Source organism: Tiliqua scincoides, chromosome 9, assembly GCF_035046505.1.
Source record: "Tiliqua scincoides isolate rTilSci1 chromosome 9, rTilSci1.hap2, whole genome shotgun sequence".
NCBI lineage: Eukaryota > Metazoa > Chordata > Lepidosauria > Squamata > Scincidae > Tiliqua > Tiliqua scincoides.
The window spans coordinates 25,399,475-25,425,868 of NC_089829.1; the positions used below are offsets into that span (position 1 = coordinate 25,399,475).

General features: G+C 47.7%; 1 protein-coding gene across 6 annotated transcripts in view; it reads left to right on the top strand.

The window, feature by feature from the left end:
- GSE1 (Gse1 coiled-coil protein) overlaps nt 1–26,394 on the top strand; it is a 367,574-nt gene that overhangs the window by 306,930 nt on the left and 34,250 nt on the right. For 5 of the 6 annotated variants that reach the window (XM_066636741.1, XM_066636740.1, XM_066636743.1 and 2 more), the window contains 2 exons: nt 13,341–13,559; nt 25,587–25,786. In XM_066636741.1, coding sequence (XP_066492838.1) covers nt 13,341–13,559; nt 25,587–25,786 — 419 coding nt within the window. The remainder of the gene's footprint in view (nt 1–13,340; nt 13,560–25,586; nt 25,787–26,394) is intronic. The other variant, XM_066636742.1, reaches the window with a different exon arrangement.

Sequence of the window (26,394 nt, forward strand, 5' to 3'; positions counted from 1 at the left end):
AGAGGGGCTGGCTGTCTTGAGTGGCCTAACTGGGCATTGTTGGAGTTCACAAAGCATCAAGGCCACTGATGTGGATCTCTGCCTTTGAACTGCTGTACAGCAGACATCTGCTCAGTGGGTGAAGCTGTCCCTGTTAAGAATTCCTTCCTAAGGCTGAGCCTTTGAAGGAGCAGGAAGCCTGAACGTGAGGAGAGAACAGCAGAACCTGCAGAGGACTAGCAACTGGAACTGGAGAGAAGTGTTGGCTCTGCTTCCAGTGCTGCTGGTACAGGAAAGAACAGGAGTGGGTGGAAGGGTGAAGTCATCTGGCACCGGGGCGTGTCTAGCAGCACCAGCAGGTGGTTTTTGGCAAGGGACCCAGACAGGAAGTCCCTCCCCTACTGTGCAGGCGGAAGATGAGAGGCGAGTGTGTAGGAGCCAGGAAAATGATTCCACTTGGGGGTGAGGTGATGCTCCGGGCCATTAGTCTCCTTTGAAAGGTGAGTTGATGGAAGGTTGTCCCTTGGATTGGCCTGAATCTGTTCCTCCCTCTCTGGTGTCCCCGGAGCCTGCCTGCCTTCCTTTTGTAAAGGCACTCAGTTTCTGCCCCACACAGTGCTTGAGAGTTCTGTGTCTTGTGCTTTTTGATGCAGCTTTCTTAGTTCCTTCCCATTGACTCTCAGAAGGACTGGGACTCTTCACATGCTCAGAGATGCTCTTAACAGTAGAGCATCTCTGAGCGTGTCAAGAGTCCCATTCCTCCTGAACTCTACTAGGGCTGAACCCTTCCTGCTACTGAGAGTCAGTGCTGGGACCTGATTCAAATCTTGCGTGCCAAAGAGTCTCCTTTCTCACTAGCCATTGTGTCTGTGGTTGCTTCTGGCACGGACTGTTAGCAAGTTCTGTAATGCCTTCCCTTTTGTAGTTTTTTCTATCATTTTGAGATTGCACCTGTTGTAGTTTTCTGTTTGGTGAGAGACTTTCGTGGCTGGTGGAATCTCAGGATTTGACCAACAGAGAGGGCCATGTGTCATGAAGAGTGGTGGTTGGAGAGGGAAATCCTCGATCTATTTCAGGGCAGGAGTCCTTGCAGATCAGTTTCGGGCTGCCTTGGCAAGTTCTGAAAATGTTTCTGATTTAAGCAACGGCAATGTGTGTTCTCCGGACGGAGCACAAGGCCCTGCCAAAGCAAAGCAGCCAGACTTGTACGGAAAGGCACGGGGTGTTTGTGTGTGTGTGTTTTGCTATATGTGTTACAGTAGAAAGATTGAGGGCAGGGTGTGGTTTTCCTGGAAATGCATCTGTTTGCATGTCGGTTGCGGGCAGTTTCATGAAGAGCATGTCTGTTGGGCCAAAACAAATGGCAGGAGGCTGATGGGGGGGGGGTGAAAAAGGGAAATGAATTGACACTTTGGAAAAAGGGCATAGAGCGCAAGCTATTCAGGAACTCTCAGGGCACCTCCAGAAAACAGACTCAGACTGACTGTACCCATGAAGCAGAATGAGGTGGTAGACTGGAGTGTGCCGTTTTGGGCTGCAGGGAGGGAATCGGACTTCGGAAGGCTCTTCTTTGTAAAAGAATTCCCTGCAGGTAGAAAACTAGCACAGAAAGGAATAGACTGGACAAATGCCTTTCTCAATGAAAAACGAATTTTTGACTTGCAAACAGTTTTTCAATTACGTTTAATGTTTGGGCATGTTCACAAATGTTATCTCCCTCTAGTATTCTGAAGTGACACCTCCATTCTGTTGCCTCAGGATCAATGTTTCCTCTAATTGTTAAGGGAAGTGCATTCCCGTGGCTGCACAGAGAACCAACGAGGAGGCTATGTGGGGCTTCTATTACAGGGAGAGCTGCTTTGGATTGTACCCCCTGTCTAAATGTGCAGCACAAATGACAGTGCACTCCCCATGCAGCCCCTCACCCATTTGAGGGACCTAATGTGACAGAGTTGGAGGGGGCGCCACTGGGTGAGCATGTGAAGATGTCTGTGGAAAGGCTGGTTGGTGCTGAACTGGAAATAGCTAGGAAGTGGAGTAGGTGTAGGGGGCTCAGAAAGTGTTGAAAAATGTTGGCTTCGTGTGAGTTGCAGTTTGTGCCAAGTGGCAGCCTGGCACCCTTTCTGCAGCTAGTCCCCTCACCTCTTGGCAGGACTGCCCTTTGTCCTGTCAGCTGTGGCTCTGCCCTTCAAAAGCCCTCACTTGCAAGAGTGTTGTGGTTCTCAAGGGAGAGCTCTGCCCTTTCGCTCTATACACCCTGCACAAATGGCAGGGGAGCTGGCAGGAGGACTGTCCAGGTAATAGCCTTGTTCCTGGACTTACACTGAACAATTAGGCATGGCTTCCAGATCCCCAAGAAGGAACAAAGATGTCTTCTGTCTATCAAGTACCTCTTGGTAATCTCACGAAACCTTCAGGTGCCTTTCCTTCCACTCCTCCCTCCCTTGGTATTGTTCTTTAGCTGACACAACATAGGGTGTGGGGCACATTGCTTGGGTCTCCCTGCTTGTGGCATGTTGTGACCTGGAGCATTGGGCAAATTGGCTATAGGGCTAGTTTGAGAGAGTCCTGCTTTGTGAGGCTGCTTGTTGTCAAATCCTCAACCGTCTGATGTCTGGAGACCTACTGGTTTTACGATTACACTGCTGACTGAAATAAGTAGAGCCAAGAATGGGCTGTCTTTTTTTCCTCTGGCTAATGAAGTATCTTATATTACTCAAAAGCTTGCATCCTTTTTTACTAAACACTGCCTAGTTCTATATTTTTTACTCCTCATGTAAAAATGAGGCTATTCTTTCTTGTACGTCTAGGAAGGCCTGTAACACCTGAAGGTCCACTTAATAGTTTCCTTTTCCAGTGAGTTCAGCTGCGAAGTCCCGAGTTGGGTCCAGTATGTGCGGAAGAGACCTGCCTGCTCCACCTTCCCTCATATTAAGCAAGAAGGGTCTGAAAGGCCACTCTGCCCAGGCATTTCTGCCCAGGAAGACAGAGTCACTTGCCAAGGCCCAGACTGTCAGCACAGCCTCTACTGCTGTTTCCTCTGCAGTGTTTGAAATGTGGGTTTTCTCCATGCTCCCTAAGCCAGACTCCGTTGTCTCTCCCCCGAAGAGTTTGGTTCAAACAGAAACCCAGCTGTAGACTCTGGATGTAGATACATCATAAGGTGTCACCTGGGACAAGGGCTTCATTTGAATCATCTGGTCTGACTGCCAAAGCCAAGCCCTTGGACCATGTGATGCTAAAGAGAATACCTCTAATGCAAGATGATCTTCCCTCACTGCTGAGTTCCATAGCTGTCAGGGATGAGGGGACAGAACTTGCAGGAGACGGGGGTGTTGCTTCTATTCCCCACCCAACCCATTCTGCCTTCTCTACCTGGGATCCTGACTCTAAACTCCTCCTCCACAAAATCATGCAGCCCTGCCTGCCTACCTCCTTGGTTCTTAGCCTAAGCTGATCTCCACGCATTCTTCCTGGGTGGCTTAATTGAATGGGCATGATTCGATTAGCTCACAGAGCACTCTCACAACTGCCTTTTGGAGCTGGGTGTCTCTCTGGCAGCTTAATTGAATTCTCTTCCTTGTGAGGCAGAGTGGCTGAGCTCCTGCATGCCCTGCTAGGAGGGAGAGTCAGCCCTGGAGCGGTTAAGTGCTGTTCCTGTTTGAGATAACATTGCAGGGAAAGAGCATGGGTTATTGGAGGAGGAGGAGGAGGAGGAGGAGAAAGCAGGCCAGACCAGGAGCAGAAAGGAAGGAGACTGGCAGGCTGGCGTTCAAAGGGGAGGAAAGGCCTCCTGCAGAGCTATTGCCTGACTGACAGGGAGGATGCAGAATGGGGAACTGTTGATCAGAGGGATTGAGAAAGAAAGAAGATAGGTAAGGTCATGCGTTTTGCTTGAATTGGGTTTTTGTAGTGCAAGTAGACAAACTTTTGAATTCCACTGAAATCTTCATCAGGAATTCTGTATCTGTCAGTGAGAGACAGCAAGAGCTACTTAATAAACAGCAGAATCGTATGCATGTCTCCTCAGAAGTAAGCTCCATTGAGCTCTGTGGGTATTACTCCCAGCTAATAGTGAATGGGACCTTCTATACGTGAGTGAAGCAGTCCTAAAGACAGACTTGTAACATTCTATGGTCTTGTGTCCCTGTAGGAGGGACCTTTGTTCTCTATCCTGGGTTTGGGGGGATTAGCATGTGAGCATCTTGCTCTGGGGCTTCTGCTCCTACACATGGCCCAAGACTGCAGTGACTTTCAAGGGTCTTGGTTAAGATGCCATTAACAGAAGCTTCCGAAAACATTTGAAATGGTACATTTTAAAAAAAGGCCAAATTCAGCCAAGAGCAAAGTTGCATTCTCTCTCCCCCCCCCCCCAGTGGAGGAAGTGAGGAGCATGTCTATGGAGCTCATGAAATGTGGAGATTTCTCAGAATTCAGTTACTGGTTTGTTCGTTTTTTAAAGAATCATTTTGGCATTGTTGGCAGGGAATGTTGGACATCACAGGACAATGTTTGGGAGGGGGAAGAACAATTCAGGGTAGGGGCCAGAGAACAATGGTTTGCTGCTGAGGTAGGGGTCAGTACAAGAGTCCGAAAAAGAAGGATCTACACTTTCAGCATTTTCATTTTCAGCCTTGAGGACTAGAATCTGCCCCCTAAGTGGAAGAGGGGAGAGATCATGGGAACTGTGGAAGCCAGCAAACCTTGCATTAGAAACTGTACCCCAAATCGTAGTTGTTCATTTATTTCTAAAAGTTTGAACCCATCTTTCTTTCTAATAATGCAGTTGAGCAACTTTCAAAAAAAATATTTTTTTTAAAAACATGAAATCAAAAAACAATTAGGAAAATCCTCTGAAAACAGCAGCAAGATTAAAGCACAGTATCACAGGGGCACCCAGTCCTGAAGGGCCTTCCAGGAGTGTCTTGGTGGGTCTGTGCAGGAAGCATACTTCTGGCGACAAGGGGCAATGGAGGAAGGCTTTGGTGGTGTAAAAGAGGCCTCAGGCAGACTGGTAAATTGTGTCCGGTCCATTATCACCCCAGGCCCATGTCTGATGCAGGGCTATGTTGCTTTGTGTTCACTTTTTACATTCTCCATTCTAGGCTTCCCTTTTCTTGCTCCCAGCTGTGCTGCTTCCCTCCCTTCCAGGGACATCTTGCAACATGTCTCCTCTTGCATGTCACACCAGCATTCCAACTGGGAGAACAATTTCTGCCGCTGGAGGACTTTGGAGAGTGATAAAGCTTATCTGGAGGAAGAGCTTATTCCAGCTGCTCCTGAAATCTGCAGGAGGGTTGAGGAGAAAAGAGTCTTGCTTAGGTTTGGGAAGGAAAAAGAAGTGAATCCTAGTTGGCATGAGGCAAGTGACTTGCTGGAAATGGCTTCATGTTCTCAGGTGCAGCAGCTTCTGGGGTAGAACACAGTGGCAATAGGAGAACAGCATGTGCTGTGGGTGAGGCAGGGAATTTAAATAAGCAAATGAAACCCCATTACCTGAGAGCTGATTTTGACATCCCTTGGCCTGAAGATGAGCCATGTGCAAATGGGAAACAGCCAAATTGGCTTCTTGCTTGGCAACAGCAGGGTTTTGCGGAATGCCACCTCAGTGTGATTTGATGTGGTCTTGGGTGGACATCTTTGAAGCTTGCGTCAGGTAGAAGCTCTTTGCCTAAGGTGAAGACTCTGTGTTCTGCTGAGAAGGGACCTTGCGTGACTTGAAACAGAGGGTGGAGATTGATGGTAAGAAGGGTGGCGGCAATCTTTTAAAGCACTAATTGGAGGAAAGGATTCCCAAATAACAAAGCCCTGGCTATTTTCCTGCCTCACCAAACTAGGACAAATTGCCAAGGTTTGAGGATCCTCTGGTAAAAGAGAAGGTCTAAAATGGTTTCAAAGAGACCAGAGTTAAGGAGCATTCATTTAAGGAAGTTAAGGAAGAGAAATACATTTAAGTTGAGAAAAATAGCCTGAGCACTGCACTGTGGGATAGGCTTCATCTCTCACTGGCTGTTTTGTCCCACGTTGCATCTTATGCTTGGGGATTGTACAGGAAACACTTATCTGAGTATGGGTTTTGTTTTTTTTTTTCTTTCTGGCTGTGTGAAATGTGTGACATAGTGCTGGGATGTTACATTAGCTTGCTTGCTTGTATAGGACCAGAGTTTAGAATTGTTGTGATTAACCCTTGAGCTTTCTGAAGAATTAAAAAGGCAGTGTAAATGCATGAAATAAACAAAGGGATGCAGTGCAGGTCATGGCAGACTCTAAAGAGTGGGGAATTTTTTCCTCAGGTTTGCCTAACTATGTATTTTCTGTACAGTTTTAAACCTACTTGACCATCATGGTGCCCAGCCTAGGAACTGCAGTTCTGTGCAGTGGCAAGGGCTCTCTCCAAAAGGGTTCTGTGTACCCTTATTAAAGGATGACTCATAGGATGGAGGCCATGCATTCATTAACCCCTGCCAAAAAAAGTGCCATTTCAGACTGGTTTCGGTCTTGCAGCAGATACACACGCTTTGACAGATTACACAGGCCCATCTTGTAGGAGGCATAATACCACGATACAGTCAGCTTCCCGAGCTACGATGCGCCTGCAGTCTTGGAAAGAAGAACTTGCACCTGATGCTTTGCTTTCTGTTTATCTCCTCTGGCTGAACGCCTTGGGGATCCAACTGCTCTGTAGCCAGACTGGGAACTTGCTGGTGGCGGCAGAGAGAATGAATATATTATGAGATCTCTCAGGCCATGGGGATCAGCTGAGTGTCATGTGCTCTCCACACGTTTTTGCGCCTCTGCATGCATGAGCATGCAAAGAGGGGCAGCAAGTAGTGGAGAGAGCACTCAGTGTCCCCAAGGAATGGCAGAGATGTCTTTGCAGGGGTGAGAGGCCCAGGGTGCCCGTGGCTCAGGGGCGTCTTGTATTTGTTCACAAACATTTCTTTCTCTAGTAATGAAAAATTACCGGGAAGGGGTGATTAGGGGATTCGGGCCTGCAGCTGAATTGGGGGGGTCCTGCTGAGCTCTGGTTTCCAAGGTATAATTATCCCAAAGGGGGTTGTCAAGGGGAAAGGAGGCTGGATTTGGCGCTTCAACAGGGACTAGCAGAAAATTCATCGGAGCTATTAACTGGTAATTACAGAGCACCAAAGTAGCAGGCCCAGAGTCTGGTGTCTGCGGAAGAGCTGGAGATGAAAGGCAGCGGTAATTGCGAATTACAGAATCTGCAGGAGGCAGGCAGAGCGCTGATAAGTAATGCTTCTTGAACCGTTTATTGGGCACTGGGAGGGAGGGGGTTGGAGGGGAGGGACACAGACACCACATCTGATGATGGCGCAGAAGAAGCTGAGTCTTGAGATTCTTTTCCGAGAGAAGGAAGGATCCTCCTGGATCTTGTCGCAGGTCAATCAGGCAGAGTGCTGTGTTCTCCCCAGCCAGGAGGAGGAGGAATTGGAGGCTGCAGCCTTTTCTGCTGGGATCTCCTCCCCTCCCATGCCACTACTTTTCTGGCGTTCACCCGCTTCACATAAAGCCATGGACAGACGCCTCCTCCTAGCTGTGAATGTGTCTCGTATCCCTATGTCAAGCCTCGGAGCTGACAGCTGGAGAGCATATAGTCGCCTTCCACCCTGACTGGGGTTGAGGTGGACATGACAGGAAGGTTCTGTTTGGGCAGGAGGTCTGTTCTGGATCAGCTGGAGGAAATGGGAGGAGGGAAGCAAAGGGGAGGCCACTACTATTAACCCTGAGGTCTGCTGCCTCTTGTCAGAAAGGGTGTGTGTGTGTGTGTGTGTGTGTAGGCTTAGACCTTAGCACCATTCTGAAGGTAGCTGGAGGAAATGGGACCAAGTGCTGCTTGCACATTGGCACCTGTGCCAAGTTGCGAGTGCCGAAGAGCTGCAATCGGTGCACCTGCAGCAGGGCCACTACGTTCCCAGCCTGGCGCTTTCTCACAATGGCAACAAGCTGTGAGTCATGCAGACAGGGCAGCCCATCCTGGCCCTCAGTTTCTTGTGTGTGTTTCCACCTGATCACTGGAAGCCTATTTATGGCTTTATGTTAAAAATTCCTTGACCACGTTTTTGGCCAACAGACCTTCAAAGTGACACACGGTTAAAATTGAACAAATGGTATTATGTAACTGAACAACTATAATACAGCATAAAATAACCTCAGAGAAGCAGGGGAGTCCAGCACAGCTTTTGACCAAACACCTGTGAACAGAAAAAGGTTCCCAAGCACATAGTAAAATAAGGCATGTGACTTTCGCATGTGGTGAGGACTGCTGTTTTTATTACCCCCGCTTCCAGTCCATGTACTGTATATAAAGTGCCATGTGCTGACTGAAGGCTCACCATACTCGTTTTGTATTGTGTGGCAACAAAAGATCCATGGCTGGCCTTGGGTTGTGGCCCAAGCTGAGAAGGGGCCTGATAGATGGCCACTTTGCCCAGAAGCTCTTCCTTGTAATCTCCCAGATATGTATATAAGGCAGAGAACGGATACTCTGCACATGCTCAAAGGCACTCTTTGCTATATGTTGTATATATTAAGCAGTTGTTGGAGCTGAACCCCTTTTGCAGAGCAGTGGCAGAGATGGAGGCAGAGAGAGAGAGACAGCACTGCTTTTTTTGGATAGACCCAGACTGCTGCGGGTAGGAACCACCTTGTGACTGTATAATTTATCTCTGGACAGCTCCTTGCTTTCCTTCCTTGTCCAGCAAAATGAAACAGCAGGAGAACTACCCCTACTCCTCCTCCCAGCACTCCATCTATCAGTGACCTGCATGTGCAGCTTTTATTCGCGGCTGTTATTGAAATGAATGTACATGAGCTGATCGTGTAGACAAGAGCCCATTCAATGACGAAGGGTGCTTTGCTTAATAAATGCTTGTGTAATGAGGGCAGAAGGGAAAGGGCTGATGCCGGGGCCAAGTTCAGTGACTCCCAGGGTCGGGGGAGAGAGAAGGGGCGGCAGCAGCACAGCTTAATCAATGCCTAGTGTTGACCCTTCCTCTCCCACTGACAGGCCTGGTCAGATGGTTGCCTCTCAGCCGTCTCCCTCCAGAGATGCAGCATCTGTTCTGTGTGTGAAGCAGCGCCTGGCCACCCCCAGGTCTCCCAGCTGCAGTGCCCTCTCCTCTTGCCTTCCGCTGCCAGCACCCAAGCCTGGAGTGAAAGTCCCTCTGAGCCAGAGGACCTGATTATTGTGGGGTTGTCTGTTTTGATGTAGGTAGCCTCTTGAAGGGATCAGATGGTTCCTTTTCAGAATTTCCAGTCCTCCTGTGACTCCTGAGAAAGAACAGCCCTATGGGAGTCCGTCCATGGAACTGGAGCAGGTCTTGTGTATGCTTTGCATACTTGCAAAATGAATTCTGGACCAAGGGCATGTGGCATTGGTGGGAAAGGATGCTGAAGTCCATGGACCTGTCTGCGTTAATGCAGGTCAAACGCTTCTGCATATATTTGCTTATTTTGCATTGTTTATTGTCATAATGCGAAGGGGGGCTGCATAGGGATCTGAATCCCTACCCTCTAAACATGGAAGTCGCACCTCCAGGAAAATTTCTTCCCACAGATTACGCTTCCAAATTTATTCACTCAGGCTTAAGGACTAGTAAACATGAAGGCTGTCATTCTCAGGGAATTGTGGTGGATATCAAGCTCACGCTTGTGCAGAGTGATTGCGGACTACATGCAGTCTGAGTGGTGGTGGGGGGTGGAATGGAGTCTAGAAGCAGCTCATGGTTTCACTGGCATCTGCAGTTTTGTCAAGTGGGCGAATCAACTTAAGATGTGACAGTAGGGACCAAATGGCAGGCCAAAAGTTGGATTTTGATCTCTTTTGCAGTCTAGATCTTGATCTCTCTGTTGCACCTTGCTGACTTGCTTTACAGTACAAGCAGCAATTTATGTCAGGCTTATTCAGGTTGAGTTTGGCTTTGCTGTCCTGGAAGCAGAGAGAAGGGGGTTTGAAGACCAGCTAGGCTTAGATGCAAAGTTACTATATACAAAATCTCTTGTTTATGGAGCGGATTCGGGAGGTCTGTACATATCTTAAACGGATGAACAACCAGTTCTTACCGGCCAAGCACTATCGCATCTGTGCAGAATCACAGATGCGTGCTGCACCTATGAGAAAGCACTGGTGCATATATCTATATGTCGGTCTCCCATAACTCGGGGAGTGTGTGTGTATATATTCCCCATGACCACTGTGGCTGTGGGGAGAAATGCTCATTTTTCTTTGCAGGAACCCTGGTTATCCATTCCTGTGGACAGGGAACACCCAAGGGGCCCCTTGTCAAGGGGGCAGCATTTCAATGAGGGAAACACTTTTTCTCCACATTTGCAGGCCAGCCTACTCCTGTGAAAGGCCTCTCCAGATTGTAAGAATTGCTGTATCACCCTACGTCACACCCCGGGTGAGGTGTCTTCCATGCAATGAGAACTGACACTTCTTTGTCATTGCCCCATCTTTGGCTGAGTTGGGGCAAGGCAGGGCTGAGCCTCTCTGCTAACCCCTCAGTCTTACTGCCTGGCTTGCCTTTCAGCTTCAGTCAGTCCCATGCTGGGAGACCCTCCCATCTCTGGCCCTGCCTGCAACACATGCTGATGAGGGATGCTAAATTTAACTGTGCTAATAAACCTGCTTGTTTGAGAGTCTATTTTAAATGACCCAACACCAGCAGGGCCTCTTTCAAAGGCGGAAGCATGCAGCTCCATCATGCAGGGGGCGTGGGGAGCCCACGAAGGGAGGGTTTGCCTGCACAAGATCTGGAAGAGGAAGAAGCACTGCAACAGTCCACTATCAAGGAGATTCCAAGTGTACCTTGTGGGTCCATCCTTGGCTATGCCAAGCTTGGAGCTGCATATGGGGATATAGAAAGTGAGTGCTTTGGCAGACCAGGAGTCAGTTTGACTGGTACAAGGGAAGGCATACCACTTGGGCAGCCTAAGAAATCTGAAAAGATTGCATGTTCAGAGATGCCCTGGGCAGAGCTCTGGTAACAAGCAGCCAGCTGGGATACCAAGGTGTGGGAGTCAAGTCTGACCAATACTGCTTGTAAGTTGCCTTCTGATAGTTGCTCTTCAGCCCCTTGTAAAAGGCGTAAAGATATAAGGAGGGGAGTGCCACCCATGGTAGGGAAGGGCCTATTTATAGTCTCTGTTTTGGCCCTTGCAAGACATGTGGGCTTCCACCCCAACTGTGCAGTGGATGATCTATGACAGCATAAATCATTAAAGGCGTCTTTAATAGACTTCAGTGCACTGTGTACAATATGTATCTGGTCTCCAGTGAGACCAGCTGTATTGGTCTGCATCACAGACTGGGGCAATTGTAGCACTGGAGTGCATGGCAGAAAGACCCATATCAAGGAAAGAACACCGTGTGACATCACCTGATTGGGCTGCCTGCCTCCTGTCCACCTAGTGTAGCATGAAATCACAAGACAGGCGCATGGTTCGATATGCCACAGTGAAGCTGCCTGAGCCAACTGGTGCTCTCTCTGAATCCATCACACTCTGCAAAAATTAAAGCCCTCAGCCAGCCTCTGTTCAGGCCAAGCTCTTCTTCCGCCCTCCGAACAGATGGAGAAACTGTGAGCTACCCTCCGGGCCAGACCAGACCGTGTCAGCACTTTGATTTCCTTAACGCGGCTCTTTGCAGGAGACAGTGAAGCTGGTAGAACAGCAGTGCTGCAGTGGCGTTTGATTTATTGTTCGGGGTTCTCTCCCTTTTCTTTGGGGATCTGTTTTCTGAAAAGGTTCAGGACTTTGTGTGCAAGCAGATTGTTCCTGGCATCTTGCAACTCCCAGTGGGTGGCAAAAAGACTCTCTTGCCTCAGGCTGAGATCCTGCAAATGGTTCTTCAAAGCCGCTTCCTTTTTTCTTCTAGGGTTTCTTTTTCCTGTTCCGACTGAAAAACGGGGAACTCTCTCTGTGACCCAGCCTGACATGCTGGCAACAGAGGGGGCTTTGCTGTCATGTGATGGAGTTGCAAGATGCTATCTTGTTGAAATTCTGTCTCTGGGGAAGGCTCCTGCCTCCAGGTCTGGGCCTGTCCTGGACGTGCTTTCCCTCTCTCCCTGTCAGATTGCAGGACCTTGTAGACCACAGCACAGCACAGTTCAGTGGAGTGAGTGGGACGGTGGTCCTGTGCTTGGCTTTCAAGCACAGCTCTCATGTGTATAAGCACACCCTTATGTGTATGTTGGCATTCACACTTTTCCTCTGCGCCTCCCCAATGAATCGGTTTCACTGACAGCTGCATGGCTCCTGGTTGCCCAAATCCCGCCCTAAGAGATCTATTGGTATGACTGAGTGACTTCTAGGGGCAGGTGCAACTCCAACAGAAGGAGCTGCTATTTCTCTTGGGGTGACTTAATTCCTGCTGCCCCCCTCTTACATGACCTGCTTCTAGGTGACCCTTTCTCATTCCCACACATCTGAGGATGGGGAAGCCTGCTGTCCTGCAAGTGCAAAGAGAGTATGGGATAGGTTGGGATGACTTTCTGCTTTGTATTTGTTGTGCACCTGCAAGTGTGTTTGAGATTGACTGACTCCCAGGAGGCAGGGTGTACAATGTATGGTACTGAACATCTTGGGGCACGTTACGTGTATTGAGTATATTGAGGTGCTAGAATGAACTGTACTACTTCATGCCATAGGTGATGGCTTCCATAGTTGAATGCTCCTCCGTGGGAAAAATTCCTTGCAAGTAGAAAAGCAGCACATCACAGAGTGGGCTCGGCTAAAATTTCTCTCCTTGTTTGTGCTAGCTTCCTATTCCTACAGTGCAAGGTTTTCTGTTTTGTTTTGGTTTTTTTAAACATGGGAATGCCTTCAAAAATGGAATCACTTGCTATCTGACATGCTGCAAACTATCTGCTACATGTGTGAACCAGGCCTGAGATCCACCCTTCCCCTTGCAGGAATACAGGGCAGAGCACAGAAGGGAAAGACAGATGTATTCTTGTAATAGTTTTGTTTGAGCTGTCTGTTTTCTTTCTCTTCTGTTTTCATAGTAGAAAGAATTTAGCCCCCCCCCCCGAGTATGACACCCTAGATGTTGCATGGGGTGAGAATGGGTCAGATGAAGAACTCCCCCAGCCCCCCTGTCCACTGCCCCCTCCCTGCTTCTCTGAGTAGCTACCCTTTGTCCTGTCCTAGTGGGGGTTATGCATTATCCCTCCTTTTTAGCTTTGGATAGCAGTAACTGCAATTTCCCCCCCTCCACCACACTCCAGTCCAGCTGTTAACCCCTGCATGCGTCTTCAATGCCAAGTTTTGACTCTCTGGGATGATGTGACTGACTCCTTCTCTCCCAGTGACATGGATTCTTCTTTTCATTGTTTCAGGCATGAGCCATGAGCCAAAGTCACCTTCTCTAGGAATGCTTTCAACCGCGACTCGGACCACCGCCACCGTCAGCCCCCTGACCCCTTCTCCTCTCAATGGCTCCCTTGTGCCCAGTGGCAGCCCGGCAGCCAACAGCACTTTGTCAGTCCAGTCAGCACCCTCTTCCAGCTTTGCAGCCGCCCTGCGCAAGCTTGCCAAACAGGCCGAGGAACCCAGAGGTAAGAGCGAGGGAGGCTGTGGCCCCTTGTTCCGGAAGCGGAGGAAAGCCAACAAGGAGGGGGTTAAGGAGAAAGAATTTTTACCCTCCGCAAGAGGCAGGGAGGGACCCCAGCCCCTGATTTCATTGGCTCGGTGCCTTGAAGGATCTGACCCAGATACACTAGGGTGCTCAGTGTGTTTCCAGTGTTTACGCTGTTTTCCTGTCCTTCATCACTCTCGTAAATCCCTCATTCTCACCATTTGCAAAAGACAGTATTTTATGTCACATACATTTTCAGAATGACCTGCTGAACACACCTTGCACTCAGGACATTAAAATCCACATTGCAGCTGAACTTGTAACTAAAAGAAGCAAGAGGGAGTAGAAGAGTAGGTAGCAAGATGGCTGTGCTCACTTTTGATGACAGGGGAAGTCCAGAGACCTCCAGCAAGAAACATGCACACATTCAGCGTTCTGGGGGAGGGAATGTTTTACATTAACGTTTAAGTTGCCTTATTTTTGTACCTGACTTTTCTCCATTAAAACTTCAAGTGCTTATTCAGCCAACCAGTCCAAATGTTACTGGACTTCACAGTCAGTGAAAACCTTTTCAGTTCTCAGTTCTTCAAATGAGACCTGTTTCTCCAGACATTCACCCCATGGGTCCCCATTCACATGGCGATGTCAGCCATAGAGCTCTCTGCCAAACTAACAACAAATGTGTCTTGCCAGGTGCTTCCCCTGCTTGGAATTTCAGGTCCTTCCACAGACTTATTCTGATCATTGTGCATAAATCCCTATGGCTTTCCATAACCTGCTCCTGCTTTTGCAAAAAAAGAGTTTTAGGTGTTTCTGTAAGACTAGGAGGCAATGGTCTAGGCAGTGTCAGCTGGTCAAAGATTGTTAAGTGAGGAGTGGGGGTCAGGCAGGCAATGAGGGGGATTGAAACTGATCCTGTGGGCTTGAAGGACTAAAATGGAGACAGCGTGGTCCAGCCATAGTACTTTGACTTCATTTCATTTTTCTAGAAGGTGTGATGTTCTGCTTTTTAATTTCTCTAGTCTCTGATAGCCTCTCATTCTACAGTGATCTCTTGCTCCTTTGTGCCCATGTCCTTGGTAATGGTGCTTTGTTTTTCCATCAGGCAAGGCACAATGGACTTTTCCCTGTTCATCCAGTGTCTGCAGTCTTTTGGGGGAAAATTGGAAGGCAAATTTTGTGCTGGGAATCTGTTACGACAGGCCTTTTCTAGAGCCTAGCATTTTTTTTCTTTTTTCTTCAAGAGGCAGGAGATGAACAGGACTAAGCTGTGTGTACCTCCTGTGGAACCATCTGCATCTAATTCTAGTAAAGCTTTCAGGTCCTGAATTTCCAGTTCCAGATTAGGAATCGCCTAGAATGTGACTGTCTGCAGAGGGCTAGCAGAGCAAGCTCACGTGCCATACATCCCAGGTCATGGCCCAGTAGCTCCTGTGGCCAAGCACATCTGTCCACCATCGGCACCCGATGCCCCCCTCCTCTTTCCACTAAAGCACTCGTTTTATTTTTAGCCATCGGATTTTGTTCTCCCCCTGCCTCTTGACGGGCTAATGTCTTTCCTCAGCATTGTGTCTCGAGGGGGCAGTTTAAAAATTCAATTCAGACGGAGTAATCCAAATGCCATATCATTTGCTGTACCCGGAGAGAAAGTCTGGAGCGAGAACAAGCGGAGGAAAGAATCTGTCCTTTTCCCTGCAAATAGGGCCTCATCGCTGTTGCCATGCTTCATTGAAATTTTATTTTTCCTAAGGCTCCTAAATGTGTTCTTTCACCATCCGAAGCTCCCCCCGCTAAATAACAAAGTCAGCGGCTGCTGGGTGCCAGTATGGTGAAATGCACATCTGAATATTTTTCTCTTTAATGGGCTATTTAACGGGAGCCCGGCTGAAGGCGGGCGCCTTGAAGCCAGCGGGAGGAGGTGGAGGTAGGAATTAGTGGAGCAGCAGAGGGAGGCCTTGTTGTCGCAAAGGAGAGGGGGCGGGCGCTGCTAGCGCGGGCAGGAACAGCAAGGCGTACTGAGCCCTGGGCTTTATTTCCTTTTCATTTAAATGACTGTCTGCCTCAAATCCATCAGCCCCAATCGCGGAGGTCTCCAGTTGCTCACTGATGTGATGCAAAAGGAGCAACCACATTAGAGGAGAAGGTTCAAACCCCAGCCTGAGCTTCTGGGGTGCCAACTCGAGAAGACTTCACATGGATTAGTTATCCTTTAACATTCTCTTGAGCAAAGCTATTGTGCTCACAGAGGGGCCAAAAGGGACAAAAATTTATCCTTGCATGCATGTTTATGTGCACGAATCCAGAGAACAAGAGTGTTTGTTGACATACAAAGCTTTGCACCCTTGTGCATAACTATAACTCCAAATTGGATCCTGCATGCCACCTACAGTGCTGCTTTGAGAAACCAAAAGGGCTCCTCTAGGACCATGCCCTCCTACAGCTGGATGCAGAGGTCTACCCCCCAAAGCTCTAGTAGTCGACAATTGGCTTCTCCTGGGAGGGAAAGGAGCAATACCCCCCTGGCTCCTTCAAACCACAGCTTGTCTCTGCAATGCCAGCAGCTGCCCTAGGCCTTCTGTCCTCGTACCCTTAACAATGAGGGTGAAGGGTTGTGTGGAAGCAGATGGCTCCTGACCCTGTCACTGGTCCACCAAGAGCCAGCTGCCTTTGGTGTAGGATTTTGGAAACTTTGGCCCCCAACGGGCTGCTTTGTTATTCCACCACATCTGTTCCTTTCAGCCAGCTCTTTACTTTAAACAGAGGTTTCATTGTACACAGCAATTATCTAAATTGGAGCAGAGGAGAGTTAGTCAATTAAGGCTGGCTACATGTTGGTGTCAGTGCTCTTCTGCAGGTAGGAGAATTTGTACTCCGAAGTGGGCAAATAGCTGGATTCACAGCTCAGTGAACAACCTGCAGACTTCCAGCACTGAGTGCAGTCTTAGGAGTCTATTGACTGCCATCCTGATGATGTTACTACTGCCACTGCGGCCAGCCTCACAATAGGACAAAAGGGACAAAATAGTTCAAAGTGAAGAAGAGTTGATTTCTTGCAAGAAAGACGTAAACACACTTTGGGAACACCAGAGTCCTGCTGTATCAGACCAGAAACCTAGTGTACCCAGCAGCCTGCATCTCACAGAAGCACCCCAATTTCTCCAGGAAGCACCCAAGCAGATGAAGAAGGCAATAGTCCTGCTGCTGGTGCTCTCCAGAAATGGGCATTCAGTGGCCTACTGCCCTGGAATATGAAGTTCAATATAGGAATCATGATGACTTGTAACCATTGAAAAGATGCACTATCTTGACTTGCATGTCCTTTCTCCCAATTTACAGCTGGAGCTAACTGTAGTTACTCAGAAGTGGAGAAAATGCATTCTGTGCATGTTTATAGGCACTTTTATGTTGCTTCATGTTCTCCAGGGCTTTCACTTAGTTTTGGGTGCTAGATAGAGGAGGTGGTAAAATTACAAAGCATTGTGGAGACCTCAGACAAGGTGAGTGTGAGACAGGCCAGTCTAATCAAGGCACTGAATGCTGCGAGCAGAGGAGAGGTAGACTTTTAACAGAGGCAGAGAATGTGTTATTGTGGTGGAAAATTGCCTGTCCTTTCTGCAGAGAACGTTAATCACCGAAGTATCCAATCTGGATAATGGGAACAGCCTCCCTCCCCTTCCCCTCCACCCGAAGGGGAAATCAATTTGTGAAACACTATAGATAAGAAGATACCTCACCATTCCATCTCTTCCCCTCCCTCCCCAATTTTCTCCACTGTGGTTTTCCCCCCCTTTCTTCATTCTTTTCTCCTGCGGCTTGCCCATCAAAAGCGACATTAGTGGATTTTGACATTGATTTCCTGATGCTTGAATCTTCTCTCCAGCTCCGGTTCCTTCTCACGGATGCAGTAATTTTCTGTGCAAGCTATATACAAATATCTGCCCCAGCAAAATTTGGTTGTTAATGAAAAGCTGTGGTGGGTTTTTCTTCTCCGTTGATTTAGATTTAACTGCTGTATAATTTGATTGCAAAAAATCCCTTTTGCTGTCTTCAGAGTTCTCCGCCTGTCTGGCTTCTGAAGATGGATCATCTTGGAGATGCTTAATATGAGATTATGAATATTGGGAAGCTCTGAGGAGCCAAGAGTTGAGTGTAAAACAAGGGAGAGGGGAGATTTTCAAAGCAGAGAGGTTTGTTGGCTTGGGGGGGGGGGGTTGCTTTCCAAGCGAAACAGTGTTCAGGACTCAGAGGAAATGGAGCATGCAGGAAAGGTCCAGAGAATGCTGTCTCAAGTTTTTGTACAGAGGTCACAGATCCACTCTGTGTGCACAATGTATAACCTTGAATGTGTTGGCACATCCCGTTGCTGTCTAGGATTAATTTTTTTGGGAAGTATGAAGATGGTCAGCCAGCAATGATAGACCTGTTGCTGACTCCACAATCACTTTGTTTCCCAGAACAAACCAGGTGACTCAAGAGCCCAAATCTTTCCTGGGTTCTTGATACATTTTGATCTCTGGTTTGCTCTTTGAGTGTGGATGTGGTATGAAGGTAATAAGGAATAGAAGAGAGATTCTAAGTTGCCCTGAATGAGGGACACTTGAAAAGCAGATAGGTTTCACAGCTCAGGGGTCCAGCAAGAGAGGAGCCCTGGGTTCAGTTCCTCACCATCTCCAGTTTTAGGATCTCAGACTGCAACTGATGGGAAACCCCACTGTGTGAAAGGGGAGTAAGGAGTGTTATGCCGTTACACTGAAAACAATTGTTCAGTGTAAACAGTGCAGAGCTATGTGGACCAATCAGTGTGGCAGCTTGGGTGTTGTGGGGAGAGGGGATCGTAGCCCTCCCCTCACCAATTAGGTATTCAAGCAAAGGAAGAGGATATTTTGAGAGGAGCTTCATCTACCTGCTTTTATCCAAACAAGGCTAATATTTCCTTCTCGTGTGTGCAGGATTTGTTAAGGCTGTCCAAAAGCTCCAGTCGTTGCTCCAAAGAGACATCCGTGAATCAGGTTGCGCACGAAGATCCACCTGACCTTTTGACAGAGCTTTTGCCTCTCCTTGTCAGTGGCGCTGCTCAATACGAAGCACGACTTTGAATGGGGAGAAAACAAGAGATAACTGAGGCTGCTGTGCCCAGCGGGGATTAGAGTGGCATGGCTTCCTTGCAATTTTCATTCTCTTTCATCTCCAAAGGAAAGAAAGCCACACAGCCTCTGAAACAGCAGGGAAAGTGTGTGTGTGTGTGTAGCGTCCATGCCAGTCGAGAGCCATGGCCTTCCAGAAACAGGAAGCTGTTTAACATATTTATTGATATCAAATGGATGTTAATTGAGTTCTGGGAGCTCTCAGATTCTTTGCAGAGTTCAAAGTGAATTTTCTGTGCCTGTGTGGGTGGGTGCTGCTGAAGTTGGAGGGAGTGTGTTAAAAAGAAATTGGCCCCTAGGAAGAATAAAGTTCCAGGGCAGGGGGCTGAATGTCTACCTTGTGTGCTTCTTGGGGACTCTGGGAGAACCCTTTTTGGGGAAAAGAAATACCTCAAAAGGCTTTTTTCCTTTTTTTAAAAAGGAATTGTTCTGTACTACTTTGAGCGCAAGGAGTGGCCAGATAACAATTTGGTCCATGCCTATATGTTTTATAGCAGCTGTAAGGGACCGTTTGCCTTTCTCCTCTTCCCTTCTCTCACTTCCCAGAGGCAGCTGGTGAATTCCTGTGGGAAATAGAATACTGGGCTGGGTGAGCCCCTTTGTTCTGACACAGCAGGACTGTCCTTGTGCTCTTATGCTGCCCCAAAGAACCTATAACCTTGGGTGGGAGGGAGCGGCAAAGCCAGGCATTTTGGGACATTTGGCAACCATGCCAGGGCACATTTTCAAAGTCACAAAGTGTCTTTGGGCAGACTGCCTTTTGGACTGTATTTCTCCAGCTATGAAAGGCACCTGTAGTGATGTAATCCAGAGGTAAGAGGATAGTTTAATGTCCAGAGTGCTGCATCATTGCTAAACCCTGTGTATTGGTAATCCCAGAGAGCACACCACGGTAAAGGAGAAGCTCAACTATCACCTTAGGTCACTTTCCCTGTTGTAACTAAAGCAATCACAGATTTCTCCCCATCTTCATTTCCCTCTTTGTTGTCTCTTTTGTGTCTGTCTAGACCAGGGTCCTGTCTAGACCAGGTTCTCAAACTGTGGGTCCTTGGTGGGTCGCGGCCTGATTGTTGTGAGTCATGAAGCTTAAGCTGATAGCTGAGAAGGCAAATGCATTGAGCCCTGTGGAAAGTGAAACTGAGCTATATCGTGTGTTTACTTGCAAGTAGACGAACTTGCCCTAGTCCATGGGAAAGGGCAGGCTGAGAGGAATCCAACAACACTAGAATGGTCCAGATCCAATGAACGCAGCCCCAAAAAATGCCTGAGAAGTAAGTCCCTCCCTCCAAGTTGACAAATGTATTGAGCCCTATGGGAAGCGAAACTAAGCTACATGTTTGTATTTACTCATGAGTAAGCAAATATGCCTTGGCTAGTGGTCAGGTAAAGAGGAATGCAAGGGCACCAGAATGGTCGCGATCTGATGAAAGTGGAGCTCAACAAATGCTCCAAAAGGCAGCCTCCCCCCCCAATAAAAGGATATAACCGAGGCTTGAGCTAGTAAGGTGAATTGTTTTCTTTTTTAGACTTGTAAAGTTAGGTGGGTCCTGATAGTGATATGGTTTAATTATAAGAACTTAAATTGAATTGGGCACTGGGTAGGGGAGGGTGTTATTGCTGGCAGGTTACGGAGAAAATTCACTTGGTGGAACAGGGCTGGCTTCCCCTTTGTTTGTAAAACAAAGTAAATTTGTTTTACTTTAATTTAATTATTTATAATTAATTTGCATTGTGATGTCACTTCTGGCCATGATATTACTTCTGGTGAGTCCCAGACAGACTTTCATTCTAAAAAGTAGGTCCTGGTGCTAAAATTTGAGAACCATTGGTCTGGACTATAAGCACCTCAGGGCAGGGACCTGTAGAATGCCATGTTCATTGATGGCACTGTATAAATAATAAGAAAAAATAATAATCGCCTGCTGATCCTAACTAGCTGGACACTCAATAGGTTCCATCTGATATGAGTGCTCTGTTGGGGGGAAAGGAGCCTGGGATTCCTAGGAGCATCCACTGAGAACATTTAGCACCCTTTTCCCAGCTCCCTCTTGCCTACTTCATGCCAGCCCGAAGCTGTTAGCTCTGCTGTCTGCAATTAGGGATCGTGGCATACTAGTGGTGGGGTCCAGAGATTGCAGAAGTGAATTCGTGGGGGGGGGGGGGAATTTGGATTACCATGAGATGGAAGCTGTATGTGTTCTGTTTTGGCATACTGTTCACAAGAGCAGGCACTGATGAAAATGGCTATTGCTGTGGGGCTCCAGACTGAAACGGTGGAAAGGAATAGCAGCTGTAGGAAAAGGTGCGACTGTGTTGTGGGTCATGGTAGGGTACTCTAGTGTCCCAGCAGGGATAGGCAGGTTTCCATGCATGTTGCAGAGCTTGCAGGTCTCAGAGATGCTGAGCTCGTGCATGTGAAATGTAAAAACTCCTTTTCCAGCAGGTGCTGGGATATGCTCAGCCAGGCTCCACATGTCTGGGGTTGTGTAAGGGGATGTTTCTGATCAGGGGGCAGGGCCTTCTGTCTGGCTTGAGCCCAGGGCGCCTTCTCTAGAAAGAAATCACAAAGGCGGAGCAGAATTGTTTGCAGCCTCTGAGCCGAGTCAGGTGTGTCCTCCGGTCTGGGCTGTCAGCCTGGAATGGCCCCTTCTTTTTTGATCAAGGAGCAGGTTCCTTTCCAACTGGGTGAACAGAGCAAGTCCCAAGGCAGGTCCTGGAAGACGCATCTGCTGAGTGTCGGCTTCAGTGGGCTCAGACCCTGGCCGGTCCTTTCTCTTCCTGCCCCTCCTCCCCTGCCTTGACTTGGTCCGGGTCTCAGCTGTTAATTACCTTTGCCTGTCAGCCCTGCCTGCTAATCTGCGATCACTGAGTGGGAAGCAGGAGGTCAGACAACAAAGGTGACACTGTCATGCCGCGCCTCTTGTCATCTCCAAGCCAGATTAGTTTCATTGACTAACTCCTGGCTGAATACCGCCAGTTAATTATAACGATCACAAACCCTCCCATTTTAAAGCCACACAGCTAGAATTAAGGGTTCTGAAGTGAGAATTTAGCTTCATTAATTGCCTGGCTCTTTGTGATGGTATTGATTGATAGGGCTCTCGCGTGGTGAGTAATGGCTACCCGGCTCAGAGGGGATTAAGCCTGCTAATTGTTGTCGGCCCCGCACTGACAAGATAGACTTCAGTGGGTGTCAAATCCATATCGACGGCTTCCTTTGTCACGAGCAGCATCCGTGCTGCTGCTCTCTAGAATGAAAGTGCTGCGCAGTAACCCAGTAATAATGAAAGCGGCCTTGTTGCTGGCAGGGCATCAACCTGCCCTTCCTTGGCACACTCTCCATCCTTTCCTCGAGATGCCGCCTCCTTCCTCTCCAGTCTTGCCCCCCGTCAGCAGTCTAGCGATAATGCAAGTGTTTTGAGTTTCATAAAACAGCACTGAATATAATAAGCAGGAGGGTGGAACAAGCTTTTCGCGTCCATTTTTCTGTTTCCAGAGGGCTGGTCGTGTGCACAAAAGGCCAGTTGGGCCACTAATGGGGTTTTTGGTTGTGAATTTCTTGTGGGGAAGGGATTCTGTTTGCTTTTTGCTCACAAAGTGCTGTGAAGCACCACGTGTGCCAGTGAAGTCCTGCTTAGTTTATTGTTGTACTCATTGCAGTTGACTCCTATGGGTGCCTTATGGCCCAGGCCAAGATATTTTTGTGCACTGAATGCTCCTTTGCCTGGGAAGGTTGTCAGCTGTGCTAGTCTGCAGCAGCAAAAACAACAAAGGCTCTTACTCTGCCTTAAATGTGGCAGACTCTGAGGTGCCACAAGGCTCTATACCTGGAACAATTGCAGCATCCTTAAGCAAGTGGCTTGACCCAGTGAAAAAGAACCCCTGTGATCACCAGACTCCTACGCTTGAGTATTAGACAAGGTGCCGTAACCACTTTTAGCTCACTCTTGACAGAATTATTTCAACTAACTTTGGCTTCTTCTTGAAACGAACATTTTTGTCTAAGGAGTTCAGTGGGTCTCCAAAGTGTCTTTTGCTGAGTCAGACCACCAGGCTAGCTAGTTCAGTACTATTGGGGCACTGACCCACTGGCGTAGCTAGATCATTTGTGCCCCAGGCCCATAAATTTTTGAATACCCCCCCCCCATACAACAAAATTAATTAATCTGGGTCTTAAGTCCGGGCAGGAACCCAGGTCTACCTGCCCAGCAAACCTCAGCCACAGAGACCGAAGTTCAATCAGAAACCCAGTTTTACCCGCCTGGTTGACCTGGGCTCTGGAGTTAAGTGTGCTCATGCACCCCCCACCAAACACAAACTCTGTATCTGTCCCTAACTCAGTGACGTACTGCTCGTGCATCTGGAGGTTCAATATAGCCATCATGGTTAATAACCACTGATAAACTATAGTCCACCATGAATGTTTAGAATCCACTTTAAAAGTCATCTAAGCCAATGACCAACAACACCCAACCTTCCCACCAATGGCATCACAAGGGTTTGTTTGTTTGTTTGTTTTATTTTACTGCAGAACAGTACAAGTTGCCAAACCAATCAGTAACCAACAGAAAATAATGGCCAACTTGATGACACTCACACAACTGAATAGGAGTTTGACTATTAGCTCTGATACATGGAAAAGAGAGATAACATCCTATGGGTTCCATGCTGTGTTATAATAACACCTTGTTAGCTCTCATAACACTAAGGCTCATTGGTCAGTTTTGAGGCAAGGAAATCCATTTTTTATGACATAAGGCAATTGTGTTTCCTTTTCTGGTTATTTAGCTGTAGCTGTTGATAGAACATATATTTCAGTGCAGTTTTTTTTATTGCATTCTGCTGTAAATTATACATCTAATGGTATATAACATGATGTATTATTCGTAAAAACCACAATTTTTTTCATTAGTGGTATCACCCCTACCCCAGGGTGTCACCTTATTGGTTCCATGCTGAGACGTAATAACATCTCATTTGCTCTTTGAATAATCAGTCTCATTGGTTCATTCTGAGTTAAGGAAATATACTTTTTGTTACATAAGGTTCTTGTACTTTGTTTTCTGGGTTTTTGGCTGTAACTTTTGATAGAATTGAGATATTTCACTCTGGTTTTTTTTATTGCACTCTGCTGTAAATTACGCATCGAATGGTATATAACATGATGGTATTATTCCCAATAACTGTGATTTTAGCAATTTTGGTCACTAGAGGTGTCACCCCCCTGCAGCTTGGCATCATGGTTCATGGCCCCCTTGGCCCCCCTGTTTTGATGCCACTGAATTGACCAGCAGCAGTTCTCCAGGGTTTCAAGCAGGAATTTTCCTCTGGAGGTGTCAAATATTCCACCTGGGACCTTCTGCATGCAAATCAGATGCATTTCACTGAGCTGTGGCCCCTCCCTTTCCTTTCATTCTGAATGGCTGTTGTCTAATTTGTATGCCCCATGTTTGCGCACTCACAAAACTGCCCTTGTCTTGATTGTTTTCTGCTAGTAGTTTGCATAGAGGTACGCAATGAAGTCTAACAAGGATGCCCTAGTTAGCATCCTTTTTGTGTTTCTGCTCCAGCCACCCTCTTCCCATCTGCACAGCACTCTTAATTCTGTTCCTGTGGCTCTATTTTTCCCTTGCAAATATCAGCAGCATCCCTATGGTGGGTGTAATTTAGATACAGATACATAATACAGATATATTATGCAAATGATGGTAAAGCCTTGCTCAAGGGTTAAAAAAGAAGATGTTCTGTTTACCCAAATGCCCATCTCTTTGAGTGCATTTTCTTAGTTGCAACAGCTTGGCTTATGATAGTTTTGCTAATTTTTCTTGAAAGAAAGTAGTCGCTGCCTCTAATCATGATGCCCCAGGTTTTGTGTGGTGATAGATGTATCCTCCCTGGGTGGTATCCAAGCTTGGGCCTTTTAGTACTATGGCAAGTATCTCCACAGCATCAGCCTTTTTGCAGAGTAATTGCCTTGCCTTGGGCTAGCCTCCTCCTCCTGTGTTTCTTCTTGAAACCAGAAGGGGATCATGGACCCTTTTATGCATTGCAAAAGCACTCCCCTGGCACCGAACTGTCATTCAGTTTTGTCAGGTGGCTAACATGTGAAGGTTGTTACACTTCTGAGCATGAACTTAGGATGAAACTGATCAGGAGTACATGTGGAGGAGTGGTAGTAACCAGGGCATATTTGTACTTCTGACCACAAGGGAGACACATCTTAACTTGAGAGTGGCAGGAATGGTCAGCAGGCAGTCGGTGGGCCAGATCTATACTTTTACCTGCCCTTGGTGGCCCTGCCATGGTTTAATCCATAGGTTGAAAAAAGATTTGTTCACTCATATGGAAAAAAAAATTTAGTTGTGAGGAATTCTACATAATGTTGCATGTCTGTTTGAGTGTTTGATGGGGTACCTCAGCCACAGCAGTGTGCATGCACTCCACAGTGCTGGTGCCTTTGCTTGTCTTTTATAGAGCCCAGGAATCTGTGAGGGGCCAGCTGGTGTGACAAAACACACTTTGTGACTCCCAAACCACTGTCTGGACATTAGAGTGCCCCCCCCCCCGCAAACATCAGGAGCAATTAGGCCATCCCTGTTTTAGCAAGTGGGCGTAATCAGATTGTTGGACTCCAGTCATCTGGAATGTACCTGGAAAACACTCCCACCTTGAAGGAGTTTCTTGTTAACAAGTGACTTTTGGTGCCTCTGAAGTGATACTTGGGAAAGGGGTTATTGGGGGTCAGAGCTGTTGCATAGTGCACAGGGAGGATTCACTAGAGTTCACCAGGATTCATATTTCACTGTGCCACTGCGGGCCACTGATCAAAAGTCATTTCAAGCCTTCCCTTCTCTCTTTTTTAGGGTCTTCAATTAGCAGCGAGTCTTCTCCAGTCTCCTCACCGGCCACCAACCACAGCTCTCCCGCAAGCACCCCCAAGCGAGGACCCATGGGGCCTCTCATTGTTCCGCCAGGAGGGCACAACGTGCCGAGCACACCTCCCGTGGTGACCATCGCGCCCACCAAAACTGTGAATGGCGTCTGGAGAAGTGAAGGACGACAGGTAACATGCATGCACATACCCCATGCTGCTCACATAGTGTGAGGGGTGGTGTTTTTTGGAATGCTTCCCCAAGTTAGACGTAACAAAATACTCCATCCAAAGCAACACCTCAGGTGGAGGATTGTTCCAGAACCTTTTCCTTTGGTGTACTGGATTTTTATTTTCTTGGTAGAACTTAGGGAGGTGTTCAGAAGTGTTGTACTCTGAAGCAGTTCGGTCCATTCTTTCACCTCGTTCCTGCTAAGTGTGTCACCCCAGCCAAAGTGATGGGCATCTGAATGGGCATTTTTATACTAACCGTTATATTGGGTGGAATCTGGGTCAAAGGAGGGGTATATACTTCAAGGATCTTGCCAGAATACATTATGTCCTTGTGCACAGAGATCTGATGTGCCCATCTGTGGGTTCCTGAACATTTAGGGCCAGACCACCCAATGTCAAGGGTGGAAGGTAGGTTTGGCTTTCACTGCAACAAACTCCCCAGTTGTAGAGCTTTGCTTTCTCCATTTGAGTGAATGATGGACAGGCTTGGGAGGAAGTTCAAGAAGCGCACCCAGGGGGGTGGAAACGGCACCTCCTTACTCCTGGTGACCACAGTAATTGGAAAT